Source organism: Mirounga leonina, unplaced genomic scaffold (genome assembly GCF_011800145.1).
Source record: "Mirounga leonina isolate KUSES-001 unplaced genomic scaffold, KU_Mleo_1.0 Mir_125, whole genome shotgun sequence".
Taxonomy (NCBI): domain Eukaryota; kingdom Metazoa; phylum Chordata; class Mammalia; order Carnivora; family Phocidae; genus Mirounga; species Mirounga leonina.
Window position 1 is genome coordinate 22,509,102 of NW_023270305.1, and position 13,075 is coordinate 22,522,176.

Here is a 13,075-nt window from a genome sequence, read left to right on the forward strand (position 1 = left end):
ACAGATTGACCATATATTAAAAGAACAAAGAGAACATCATAAACAACTTTATGCCAATAAATTTGACAACTTAATTGAAATAGACAACTCACTAAAGAAAAAAGATAACCTAAATAGCCCAGTATTGATTTTTAAAATTGAATTTGTAGGAGCACCTGGGTGGCTCAGTCGGTTAAGCCTCTGACTCTTGGTTTCGCCTCAGGTCATGATCCTGGGAAGGGGGGGGCGTTGTGGGATGAAGCCCCGTGACCAGTTCCTCGCTTGGCAGGGAGTCTACCTGAGATTCTCTCCCTCTGCCCCTCCCCCACGTACTCACTCACACACGCGCACTCTCTCTCAAATAAATCATCTTAAAACTGAATTTGTGTACAAGTAAAACTGGGGAAAACTAAACAAGATCAATGGACTATGTCAATGTCAACACTATTATACTAGTTTTAATATTGTGTTATACTTTGCAAGATATTACCATTGGGAGGAACTGGGTAATAAAGACATCTCTATATTATTTCTTATAATTGCATATAAATCTACCATTAAATTAAAATAAGAAGTCTACCTAGAAAAAGCAACAACAAAAACAACACAAGAAATCAAATATAAAACAAAAGGCACTTGACAAAATCCAACATCCATTCCTGATAAAACCTCTTAGCAAGCTAGGAATATAAGGACGCTTCCTCAACTTGCTAAAAGTCATCAAGAAAAACCAACACTAAATGGCAAAAAACTGAATGTTTTCTCTATAAGGATCTGGAATAAGACAAGGATGTTTGCTCTCATGGTTTTTTTTTTTTAAGATTTTTTTTTACAATAGCACCAAAAACCGTAAGATACCTCGGAATAAACCTAACCAAAGAGGTAAAGGATCTATACTCTAGGAACTACAGAACACTCATGAAAGAAATTGAAGAAGACACAAAAAGATGGAAAAATATTCCATGCTCATGGATCGGAAGATTAAACATTGTTAAAATGTCTATGCTACCCAGAGCAATCGATACCTTCAATGCCATCCTGATCAAAATTCCAATGACATTTTTCAAAGTGCTGGAACAAACAATCCTAAAATTTGTATGGAATCAGAAAAGACCCCGAATCGCCAAGGAAATGTTGAAAAAGAAAAACAAAGCTGGGGGCATCACGTTGCCCGATTTCAAGCTATATTACAAAGTTGTGATCACCAAGACAGCATGGTACTGGCACAAAAACAGACATACAGACCAATGGAACAGAATAGAGAACCTAGATATGGAACTCTATGGTCAAATAATCTTTGACAAAGCAGGAAAAAACATGCAATGGAAAAAAGACAGCCTCTTCAATAAATGGTGCTGGGAAAATTGGACAGCCACATGCAGAAGAATGAAACTCAACCATTCTCTAACACCATTCACAAAGATAAACTCAAAGTGGTTGAAAGACCTCAATGTGAGACAGGAATCCATCCAAATCCTAGGATTTGCCAAATAGGCAGTAACCTCTTGGACATCGCCCACAGCAACTTCTTTCAAGATACACCTCCAAAAGCTAGTGAAACAAAAGCAAAAATGAACTTTTGGGACTTCATCAAGATAAAAAGCTTCTGCACAGCAAAAGAAACACTCAACAAAACAAGAGGCAACCCACAGAATGGGAGAAGATATTTGCAAATGACACTACAGATAAAGGGCTGGTATCCAAGATCTATAAAGAACTTCTCAAACTCAACACCCAAAAAAACAAATAATCAAGTCAAAAAGTGGGCAGAAGATATGAAAAGACACTTCTCTGAAGAAGACACACAAATGGCTAACAGACATAACAGAAAAAATGTTCATCATCATTAGCCATCAGGGAAATTCAAATCAAAACCACATTGAGATACCACCTTACACCAGTTAGAATGGCAAAAACGGACAGGGAAAGAAACCACAAATGTTGGAGAGGTTGTGGAGAAAGGGGAACCCTCTTACACTGTTGGTGGGAATGCAAGTTGGTACAGCCACTTTGGAAAACAGGGTGGAGGTGCCTCAAAAATTTAAAAATAGAGCTACCCTATGACCCAGCAATTGCACTTCTGGGTATTTACCCCAAAGACACAGATGTAGTGAAAAGAAGGGCCATATGCACCCCAATGTTCATAGCAGCAATGTCTGCAATAACCAAACTGTGGAAAGAGCCGAGATGCCCTTCCACAGATGAATGAATAAAGAAGATGTGGTCCCTATATACAATGGAATATTACTCAGCCATCAGAAAGGATGAATACCCAACTTTGACATCAACATGGATGGGACTGGAGGAGATTATGGTAAGTGAAATAAGTCAAGCAGAGAAAGTCAATTATCATATGGTTTCACTTATTTGTGGAACATAAGGAATAGCACGGAGGACATTAGGAGAAGGAAGGGGAAAATGGGGGGGCGGATTGGAGGGAGAGATGAACCATGAGAGACTATGGACCTGAGAAACAAACAGGGTTTTAGAGGGGAGGGGGGAGGGGGGATTGGTTAGCCCGGTGATGGGTATTAAGGAGGGCACGTACTGCATGGAGCACTGGGTGTTATACGAAAACAATGGATCGTGGATCACTACATCAAAAACCGATGATGTATTGTATGGTGACTACCATAACATAATAAAATTTTTTAAAAAAAAAGATTTTTTATTTATTTGAGAAAGAGTGAGAGAGCGCGTGCGCACGCAAGCATGGGGGGGAGGGGCAGAGGGAGCAGGAGAAGCAGACTTCCTGCTGAGCAAGGAGCCCAACACGGAACCTGATCCCAGGACTCTGGGATCATGACCTGAGCCAAAGGCAGACGCTTAAACAACTGAGCCACCCAGGTGCCCCTGCTCTCATGTTTTTAATTCAACACTGTATTGAAGGATTTCTCCAGAGCAAAAGGTATCCTTATTGGAAAAGAAGTAAAACTGTCTTTATTCTTAGACAACGTGATTGTCTATGTAGAATATCTGACAGAATCTATTAAAAGAGATGACAGAACTTTTAAGTCATTTAACAACTTTGGCAGATACAAGAACAATATACAAAAATCAAGTGTATTTCTGTGTTATCAAAGAACAATTAGAAATTAAAATTTTAAAAATCAATACCATTTAAAATAGCATTGAAAATATGAAATACTTAGGGATAAATCTGACAAAAGATGTCCAAGACCTATAACTGGAAACCACAAAATGTTGCTAAGAGAAAACAAAGAAGACCTAAATAAGTTAGAAGATTTAATATTGTTAAGATGTCAACTTTTCCCAAATTGATCCACAGAGTCACTGTAAAATACCAGTATGAGTCAGCATCCCAGCATGGTATTTTTCTAGAAATTGGTAAGTTAATTCTAAAATTCGTATGGAAATGCAAAGAGCCTAGAATACTATTTTGAAAAAGAACAAAGTTGGAAAGTTAACACTACCTGGTTTCAAGACTTATTATGAAGGTACAGTAATTAGGACAGTGTTATGGACATCAAGATAGATTAGTGGAACATTAAATAGAGTCCAAAATAGACCCATACACATATGGACAACCAACTTTCAACAAAGGTGCGAAGGCAATTTAAGTGAAGAAAAGATAGTGTTTTCAATGTGGTACTGGAACAAGTGAATATACACATGCAAAAAAAAAAAAAAGAACTTTGATTCATATCTTGTACCATATTTAAAAATTAACTCAAAATGGATCATATATCTCAGTATAAAACTATGAAACTTCTAGAAGGAAACATAAGAGAAACCTTCAGTCAGGAAAAGTTTTCTTAGATACAATACGAGCAGCACAGATATAAAAATTGGTAAATTGAAAAAAAAAACTGGTAAATTGGACTTTGACAAAATTCAAAACTTCCCTTCTTTCCCTTAGAAAGGCACTATTTAGAGAATGAAAAGACAGGCCACAGCTGAGAAAAAGTATTTGCAAACCGTCTATCTGATAAAAAAATATATAAAAACTCTATATAGTACTATCAAAACTCAATAATAAGAAAACTACTCAATAAAACAACAGGCAAAAGACTTGAATAGATTCTCCATCAAAGGAGATATGGATGGCAATAAAAGCACGTGAAATATGCTCATCTTTAGTCCTTAGGGAAATACAAACTAAAGCCACAATGAGATATGGGTACGTATCTGTTAGAATGGCCAAAATGACTGACAATACAAATGAGGATGTGGAGGAATTAGAAATCTCATACATTGCTGGTGGAAATGTAAAATGGTACGAGTACTTTGGAAAATAGTTTGGCAATTTTTTTAAAAAGTTAAACATTAATCTATCATACAATCCAATTATTCCACTCCTAGGTACTTATCCAGGTAGAATAATGCATATGTCCACACAAAAACTTGTACACAGATGTTTATAGCTTTTTTTCTAATAGCCTAAACTGGAAGCAATTCAAATGTCCTTAACAGGTGAAGGAATAAACTAATTGTGGTACATCCACACAATGACATACTACTCAGCAATAACAATATAGATGAAGCTCAAGATAATTATGCTGAGTAAAAGAAGCCAGACCAAAGAAAGAGAGCACATACCCCATGATTGCATTTGTATATAATTCTACAAATTGAAACTAATCTATGAGAACAAAAAGTATGCTATCACATTTTAAAACTTTAAAAGAAAAAGTCACTGTTTAAGAGGAAGCAGGGAAAGGAATAGCATTATAAATCAGCAAGTACTAACCTTGGCAACTGCACATCGAACAGCCATCGACCTGTCAGTCAAGAGGGACCTGGCATTCTTGTAAATATCACGATGAGAGGAAGCCGCTGCACCTCCCAGTCCATTCAGAACTTTCTGTAGGCTCATTAAGATTTCACTTCGCCCTTGAGACTAGACGTGAACATAAATCAAAACTAAAAACTATGTTGTAAAACAAGTTCCATGGTGAAACAAGAACATAACAAAATACAAAAGTTTTCTGTAAGTAATGAAAAATAAAATAAAATTAAGTATCCTAGATAGTACCTGAAAGGTAAGAATAAGTATTAACTTCAATTAAATAATATCTTGCTGAGAAATCAGGTTACCACAAGAAAACATATTCTAATGTTTCCACAACATGAAGTTCAAGTTAAGAACATGAAAATAAAAATAGTTCCCAGAAGAGGAAATCTTCAGCCTTCCAAGACGAAGGAATTAGACTGTGAGAGTCCAGGGCTTGGTCTAGCTTTAGTGAACACCAAGTTGACAAGGAACTTTCAGAAGTAACACCAAATTGACATGACAAAATAGAATTATTTTTCCTCTCAAGTCTTAAGCTCCATTACCTGTGAACATGACTTTATTTGGAAATAAGAAATTAAAGAAAGACAAGGTCATACTCAATTCAGGTGGGCCCTAATCCAGTCACTGGCATCCTTATAAGATGAGAAGAATTTGGATGCAGAACACAGATGCACAAGAATAACACCGTGTAACAACTGAGGCAGAAATTAGAAGTGCATCTACAAATCAAGGAACACAAAGGAACGCCAAGGATTGCTAGCAACTACCAGAAGGGAAGAAAGCAGAGAAGGATTCTTCCCAAGGGTCTTTCTTCAGAAGCATGGCCCTGCCAACACCGATTTTGGATTTTTGCTTCCAGAACTCTGAGACAACAAACTTGTGTTGTTTTAAGTCACTGCGGTCATTTATTACCCAAGGCAACCCTAGGAGACTAATACATTTGCTATGGCACAAAAATAAAATGGCAGGGCAAAAATATCCATAGGGCTAAATAAAAAATAATAGGTAAACCTATTTTTTGCCAAGGAAAAGCATTCTTTCCCTTTCCGCTGAAACGTAAGGTAATACACACTAAAGAAGGGACAAGAGTATTTTTTTGCAAGTAATAATCTTATGTTACCTTCTTGCTAAGCAGTATGAGTATCACAGTGACAGAAAAAAGGCAAACATATATTTTTACTGACATCTAACTCTTGCCACAAGCAAAACATTTAAATAATATTTGTTGTAAAACTTACCTCTGCACTTTTCAGAGATTTCAAAAGATTATTCACTGTCTCTGGAAATGCACTTCCTAACATTCTCCCCATTTTTTCATAAAATGCTCCAACACAAGCCACTGCAGCCCTATAAGAAGTGATGTTTTCACTGGTCATTGTTCAGGTTAATAATACAATTTCATGATACCTTTCTCATTTTCAGAAGTCAGTTTGTATTTGTGTAGGACACTTCTCGCTACAAATCCTTAATTCTCAACTTTCAAAAACCCCTTGTTTATCTATTCTTCATAATCGCAACAAATACTATGGTTGATCAAATTGTATTCTTGTTAGGAATATAGGAGAATAAATATATATTCACATAATAAATCATACCCCTCCTTTGGAAAGAAATCCAAGTTTTCCTTTTATGAAGACTTCCCATATTATGTCAATCTACAATGATTCCTTTTCTTCTCTCATTATATATAACATTTAATGTTAACCACTCATTTTGATAAAAATTATGTTATTTATTGTGTTCTGACTTGACCATTTAAATGTGTATATCCTGGGGGGCTTGGCTGGCTCAGTCAGTAGAGCATGTGACTCTTATCTCCTCAGGGTCGTGAGTTCAAGCCCCACGTTGGGCATAGAGCCTACTTTAAAAATAAATATAAATAAATATAAATAAACATGTATATCTTATCCTGCCAATGGAAATATAAAATCCGGAAACAGGGAATCTATCTTACACATTTTTTTATTGCTCACAGTTCCTGCCTTTTAATATACAAATAATAGTAAACAATTACTTGTAAAATTTAATCTAAATGGCTTTCACGGAACATTTGGCTACACAGAAGAAGAAATGTAACAAAAGCCCATCTCTTCAGGACAAAGGAAACCACTCCATCGTCAGTTGTATGAATAGTAAATAAGTGAGTAGCTGTGAGTTTAGTTTAGAGGCAGGAGTACAGAAGAGGAGTGAAGAGTATAATCTTTGAAGTCTGGCAGATCCGTGACTAAATCCTGGACTCTGCCACCTAATAATAGCTATGTATCCTGAGCAAGTTACTCTGAGGCAGACATGAAATACACTCGTGTCTCTTTCACATATGTATTAAATAGTAGAATCAGGGAATCAACCTTCACCTGGTTGACTCTAAATCCCATGCTTTTCTCAATACTCTCCAGGCTGATAACAAAACTAAAAAGGACTGAGGTCACATGCCAGAATATTTAGGGAATTCCTAAACAAAACCCATGAATCCACTGGAAATACATATGAATAATAAGGAATATATGATAAATTCTACCTAAGCAGAACTAAAAAGTGATGTGTGGATTTGCTAAGTGGTGGAGAGCTAAACCATCAAAGTATTAACACAGCTTCAAATTCCAAAATAAATTGGAAAGCACTAGCGCTCTCTAATCTCTTCTAAAACTTTTGAGATCTACACTTATCCCAAACAACACAAAATCTAATCATAACTTACCTATGCAGTTGAAAACAGACCTAAAACTCAGTGTCTGGGTTCAGAATAATCTCCCTGTTTCCTCTGTAAGCTATTACACTGGCCCAGGCCCCTTGCATGGCGTTCTAGAGACATATCCTTGGCCATCCTCTGTTCCCAAACAGAACTCTTCCTAGGTAACTTTAACTATACCAAAGGGTTCCTAATCTCCACTCTACTTGCCAAAACTACAATCTCAACTCAGAGCTCTGAAATTCGGACCATGACTTCAAACTACCTACTACACACTGTCCCCTGGATGTTCCCTCCTGTACTGCAAATCAGCGCACCAGAATTGAACTTCTTGTCTTCCCCCTCAGGACTTGTTCCCTCCTCTATTTTGCATCTTTCTGAAAAGCACTGTAAATAAAGTATAAAGAACCTACTTTTGTTTCCAATGAGAAGTTTCCTTAGCCTAGAAAATAGGTTGGCAAACTACAGCTTGCAGGTTGAACCTGGCCCATCATCCAGCCTACCACCGGTTTTTATAAATAAAATTTCATTGGAACACAGCTATTTTATTTACACACAGTCTGCGGCAGAGGTGAGTAGTTGTGACAGTCCACAGTTTGTGGGTAGTCCACAAAGCCAAAAAGAGTTACTCCCTGGCTCTTTTTCATAAAGTTTGCCAATCCCTGGCCTATCACATCCATCTTCCCATCTTAACCACTTATTTGACTAACCTCCATGTGTCCTTCCCTGTTGTTGATCTTTGGCCGATCCTTCCTTGAGAAGCCTTCCTTGACACTGCTCTCCCCTTATGCCACAGGTGAGTTATTTCCCCCTTGACAACACTCTTCACTGTACTGTAACTGTTGTGGTTTTCTTATTTGACCCTTTCATAGGATGCACCCCATAGCCATTAGCCTTAAGACTTGCTCTGAAAATGTCTGTCCTTGACCCAAACCAAAGGTCAGCAAACTTGCAGGCAAAATGGTCTCTGTCTCAGCTACTCAGTTCTGCCACTACAGCACGACAGCAGCTACCACCTAAATGAACGGGCATGTCTGTATTCCAATTAAACTTTACAAAATAGGCAGCAGGCTGGATTTGGCCTGTGGGCTAGTTTGCCAGTTCTGCCTCAATCCCATCACCTAGACATTCTTCACTTTTCTCTATCCCAGCCAAGAATATTCTCTCCATCCAAATTTACCAAAAGACTTCTGTGCAAATTGCTGACACCATACCAATTCTCTGTCGTTTGCTTTTTCATCCCAGTGGCGATGAAACACGGACTGAAAAAGAACCCCTTCCCCACACCTACTTAGAGCTTTCATTGTCAAGCAGCATGTTGCAGGTTCCAATGACCTGGCGGTCTTTATGATCAGTAGTCCCTTATTAAGTTACTCTAAAAAAAACAAAATGTCAAAGTAAGTACTTACAGTTTTGTTGGTAAGTAGGCTGCAGTGTCATCTTTATTTCTGATAATGTCATTACATTTATCAAGTGTTTGAAAAACCGTAAAAGTATCCCCAATGCTATAAAGAGCTGCAAGATTTTTAGCTAACAGTTTTCGTGTAGGTGGTCCAGGTGAACTACTTATTAATCCAGTTAATTGTTCAACAAGTTTTTTCTGTTTTTCCTTTACATCAGTCTGTTATAAAAAAAATAAAGAACATTATCAGTTTTTTCTCATATGTGATTGTGTTACCTTTTAATCAAAATTAAAAATACTCAACAGTTAAAATCTAGATTACATTAGGCATAAAACCATAAATGAAAATTTTCAAGATAAGGAAAAGTTCGGTAAGAAATGAACCATTCTTTCCTAGATTAAATATTATCCTTCATTCCCCCTCCAATGCCAAAAAGTTAGCTACCAATAAAAGTGACTACTCTAGATCCAAAAAGTTTCCACACTAACTTGCTAAGAAACCAATAGTCAACGGATATAAAATATTGGGCGTAGGGACAACTTATGTCTTAGAACCTAGCAAGGCTGCCCTATAAAAGCGAAGTCAGTAGTTCATCAGTTATAGGTCACTGAGTGAAACTGAAAGAAACCTTAAGAGCCGCAGACAGCATAAAAAGAAAAATTCAGATATACTCATTATCAATGCCAAGAGTTCATTCATTCATTCATTCAAGAAATGCTGACTGTGCACTTATTATATGCCATGCACTATTCTAGGCACTGGGATGAAAGAGTGAACACAATAGACAAAGTCTCTGCCCTTATGAGTTTATATTCTAGTGGGGAAAGACAGAGTTCACCAAGTAAACAAATGAATAGTGTGAACTCTTACTGTTTTGTACAGATTAGTAAGAAAAGGCCTCTCTGAAAAGAAGTGAAGGTGTGAGCTATGCAGGCATCTGAGAGAAAAACATTCTAAGCAAAGGGAACAAGGGCAAAGGCCTTGAGGTGGAAGCTTGCTTAGTTGAGGACAGCAAGATGGCCAGTTTGGCTGAAGCAGAGTCCAAGACGAAGTAGTGTAAGATGAAGTCAGAAGGGCAGAAGGGACCAGATTGTATAGCACCTTACACACCACTCTAAGAATTTTCTATGTCATTCTAAGCAGGAATTTGAAGCGCAAGAGAAACGCAATCAGAACATTTTAAAAGGCACATTCTGAATACTGAGCAAAGAATACTCTACAAGGTACATGGCTGGAAGCATGGTGAGCACTTAGGAAATTATTGTAATAATCCAGATGAGAGATGAGGGTGGGAACAATGGCAATGATGACAAATAATTGAATTCTGGACATATCTGGTGGATAGAACCAATAGGACTTGCTGATGAATATGATGTGAAGTTTGAGAAAGAAAGAAGTCAAGAATGACTCTAAGGTTTATGACCTGAGCAACCAGAAGGAAGAAATGGTCATTTCCTGAGAAGATGAGCACTAGGGAAAGGACAGGTTTGGGATGGGTAAATCAAGAATTTGGCTTTGAATATGTTAATTTTGAGATTCTGTTTAAGAGAGAAAGAGGTAGTTGGGTATGTGGGAGTCATTATTGTAAAAATCATGAGATTATGATATCCTTGAGGGAGTAAATACTTGTATATAGTCTTGTATTTTTCAATTTCACAACAAAATAAAAAACAAAGTTAAGTGTCTAAAAGGTAGAGGATCAATTATATCAAAAGCTGCTGATGGCCAACTAAGACAGAACACTGACCACTGGTTGGAAGAATCTGAGATCACTGATGACTAGACAAGAGCCGTTTCAGTGGAATGGAGACAAAAAATACTCACTTAGAAGGTGTTAAGAGAGAATAGAAACTTTGAGCTAAGGACTGTAAATGAATCCATTCATTAACTTTGTCTCTCCAAAATTACTACTAAAACTATACTAAAGGGCAACCAAAAAAACCCCACAAAAAACAAAAAACACAAATCTACAAGAGCAAAGAAAACAGGAAAACAATCAACAGAAAATATAGAAGCCAGGTATCCCCAATAGGGAAAGCTAAGAAGAGACTCAAATTACAACACAGAATCCCGTAAAGCTCATGTTTGTTTTGTTGTTGTTGTTTGAAGCTCTAGGTGCTTGGCGGAAGGAGTGAAGCTGTGCCTAGAGCTAGAGGACATAGTTGAGAGTCTAGAAGCTGTAAGATTCTCATACCTCTCTCCTCCATTCTGGACTTAGGGAACTCAAGAACAGCTGTGGGCTGGGAAAACTGCGCTGAAGACAGGGGGGTTAAATCAAAGTTTACATACTGGATGTTGAAGTCCCTAGCCTTCTCCCCCAGTTCCTAGAATCTAGGCAGCTGGTGATACATCCTAGGACACTAGAGTAGAAATGTCTCTTCCAGGGAATGAGTAGCTAAGAGAAACCTATGATACCAACGTCAGGGACTCCTCAAACAACAGGACTAGCCTACGCGAAGCACAGTTAATGAACTTCATCCTGCCCAGAGAACTTATACTCATTCTTAAATTTGAACAGATGCCAAACATCATCAGATATTTGAGGAAAATATCTAATTTTAAAGAGAAAATAAAACATATACATAAGGAAAACCAACTCGGATAAAATAGACTATGTAGGAAGAAGAAAACAGCAAAAAAAAAAAAAACCCTGTTATAACTCCTCAGGGAGATAAGTAAAGATATTGGGATTGCTAGACAGCACTGAGGGACCACTTGAAGTTGGAGATAAATGAATTTAAAATGTCGGCAGTCATATAATCATATTTTTCTCCAGGCACATTCAACTGTTCATATAGAGACATGAAGTAGGCAAAGAACTAGGTTCAAAGGAGACTCAGGTTCTGTGACAAAACAGAAAAAGGACAGACTAAAATTCCTATTCCAGTGTAATATTCTCAATTCCATAAGTGACCCACAACCTTTCCAAAACATATGCTTGTTTTTTTACAAATCATAAGCATATAATACTCTTCATTATGTAAACCCAGCTGGAAAAAAAAAATACCATACCTTGTTGGCAGCAACCAAGACTTTATCAAGAAATCTCAACCATTCAAAGATAAAAACTGGTCTCTTTGCTTCAGTGATTTGAGCCAAAGCTTCTTCATTTAGCAATAAACTGTGGGCTAGCTCCATTACTGAAGTTTAAAAGTCACACCTTAACAAATTAAAAAATACTTGTAAGGATTTTTTTTAATGTTAAAAGTCAAGCTTAATGAACGTAACCACCAAGAAGTTTAAAGTATGGCTTTACTTCTCATTTCATTTGGGGGAAACTTGCGTTAATTTCTTTGAGGTAAAACCCAAGAACCTAATTCTAAAGGACCAGCGTAAAACAAAAATGAACATAAATCAAAGTCATGCTTGGTGAGGAAGAATGAAAAAAGGGGTAAAAGGAAAATTAAAATAAATTTTGCAAATAGCAGGGCACCTGGCTGGCTCAGTCAGTAGAACCTGCGATTCTTGAACTTGGGAGTCGTGGGTTCAAGGCCTTCGTTGGGCGTAGAGACTACTTAAAATATATACGTAGCAAATAAGGCATTATTCCAGAAGAAAAATGCGTAGCAAAACACATGTCATTAACTCATTCCATAAACGCTAAAACTTAAGCACCCAGATCAAACACCGGCTGGGTCTGATAATCCATCCTCCCCTTTCCTCGCCCACTGCTCGGTGCACAGCACCCTTACCCTCCCCTGGCCCAGGAGGACGTCAAAACACCCAGCATAAAGATGTCACACTGGAAGTCTCCAAAGCCTTCCTACGGGGATGGGGTGAGGGAGCCACATACCCGTGGCAGAAGCTTCCGTGGCAACCCCGGGCGCTGGGGGAAATGCAGCCCGCAGACGCTGTGCGCGCTGCAGGTCTGGGTTAACCCGGCTACTCGGAGGACCACCGCAGCTCACTGCCCGGCCTAGGGAATGTGCAAGAGGCCGCCGCAGGCCTCGCCAGGGCCACTCGGACTGTCAACGACAGGTGCCGGTGGCCCGGAACCGAGCCCGGAGACTAAGGAACATGCTCATTACAAACTCGATTTTCCTCTCCAGCCCTCTGAAAACGTACGAGGGGACAGGGGCGTGTATGCGTGTCACCGTGCATGCTCTGGCGGCAGACGGGGGTGGCCTCACCTCCTAGTCTGGCAGGGGCCGCACAGCTGAGTCCCGGGGCCAGAAGCATCCGCCAAACGACCCGGATGCCCCGCCTCCCTCACCCCCGCCAGCAGGAAACGAAAGGAGAGCGCATGCG

General features: G+C 38.5%; 1 protein-coding gene across 1 annotated transcript in view; it reads right to left on the minus strand.

Moving 5' to 3' along the window:
- The window catches only part of HEATR5B (HEAT repeat containing 5B), a 109,581-nt gene extending 96,552 nt beyond the window's left edge, over positions 1-13,029 (minus strand). Inside the window, exons 1-5 of the mRNA XM_035000926.1 lie at positions 12,958-13,029; positions 11,840-11,987; positions 8,834-9,045; positions 5,974-6,082; positions 4,691-4,840 (exon numbers count right to left, since the gene is read on the minus strand). Of these exons, the coding sequence (XP_034856817.1) occupies positions 4,691-4,840; positions 5,974-6,082; positions 8,834-9,045; positions 11,840-11,965 (597 nt within the window). The 5' untranslated portion in view covers positions 11,966-11,987; positions 12,958-13,029. The remainder of the gene's footprint in view (positions 1-4,690; positions 4,841-5,973; positions 6,083-8,833; positions 9,046-11,839; positions 11,988-12,957) is intronic.
- Between the last annotated feature and the right edge of the window lie 46 nt (positions 13,030-13,075).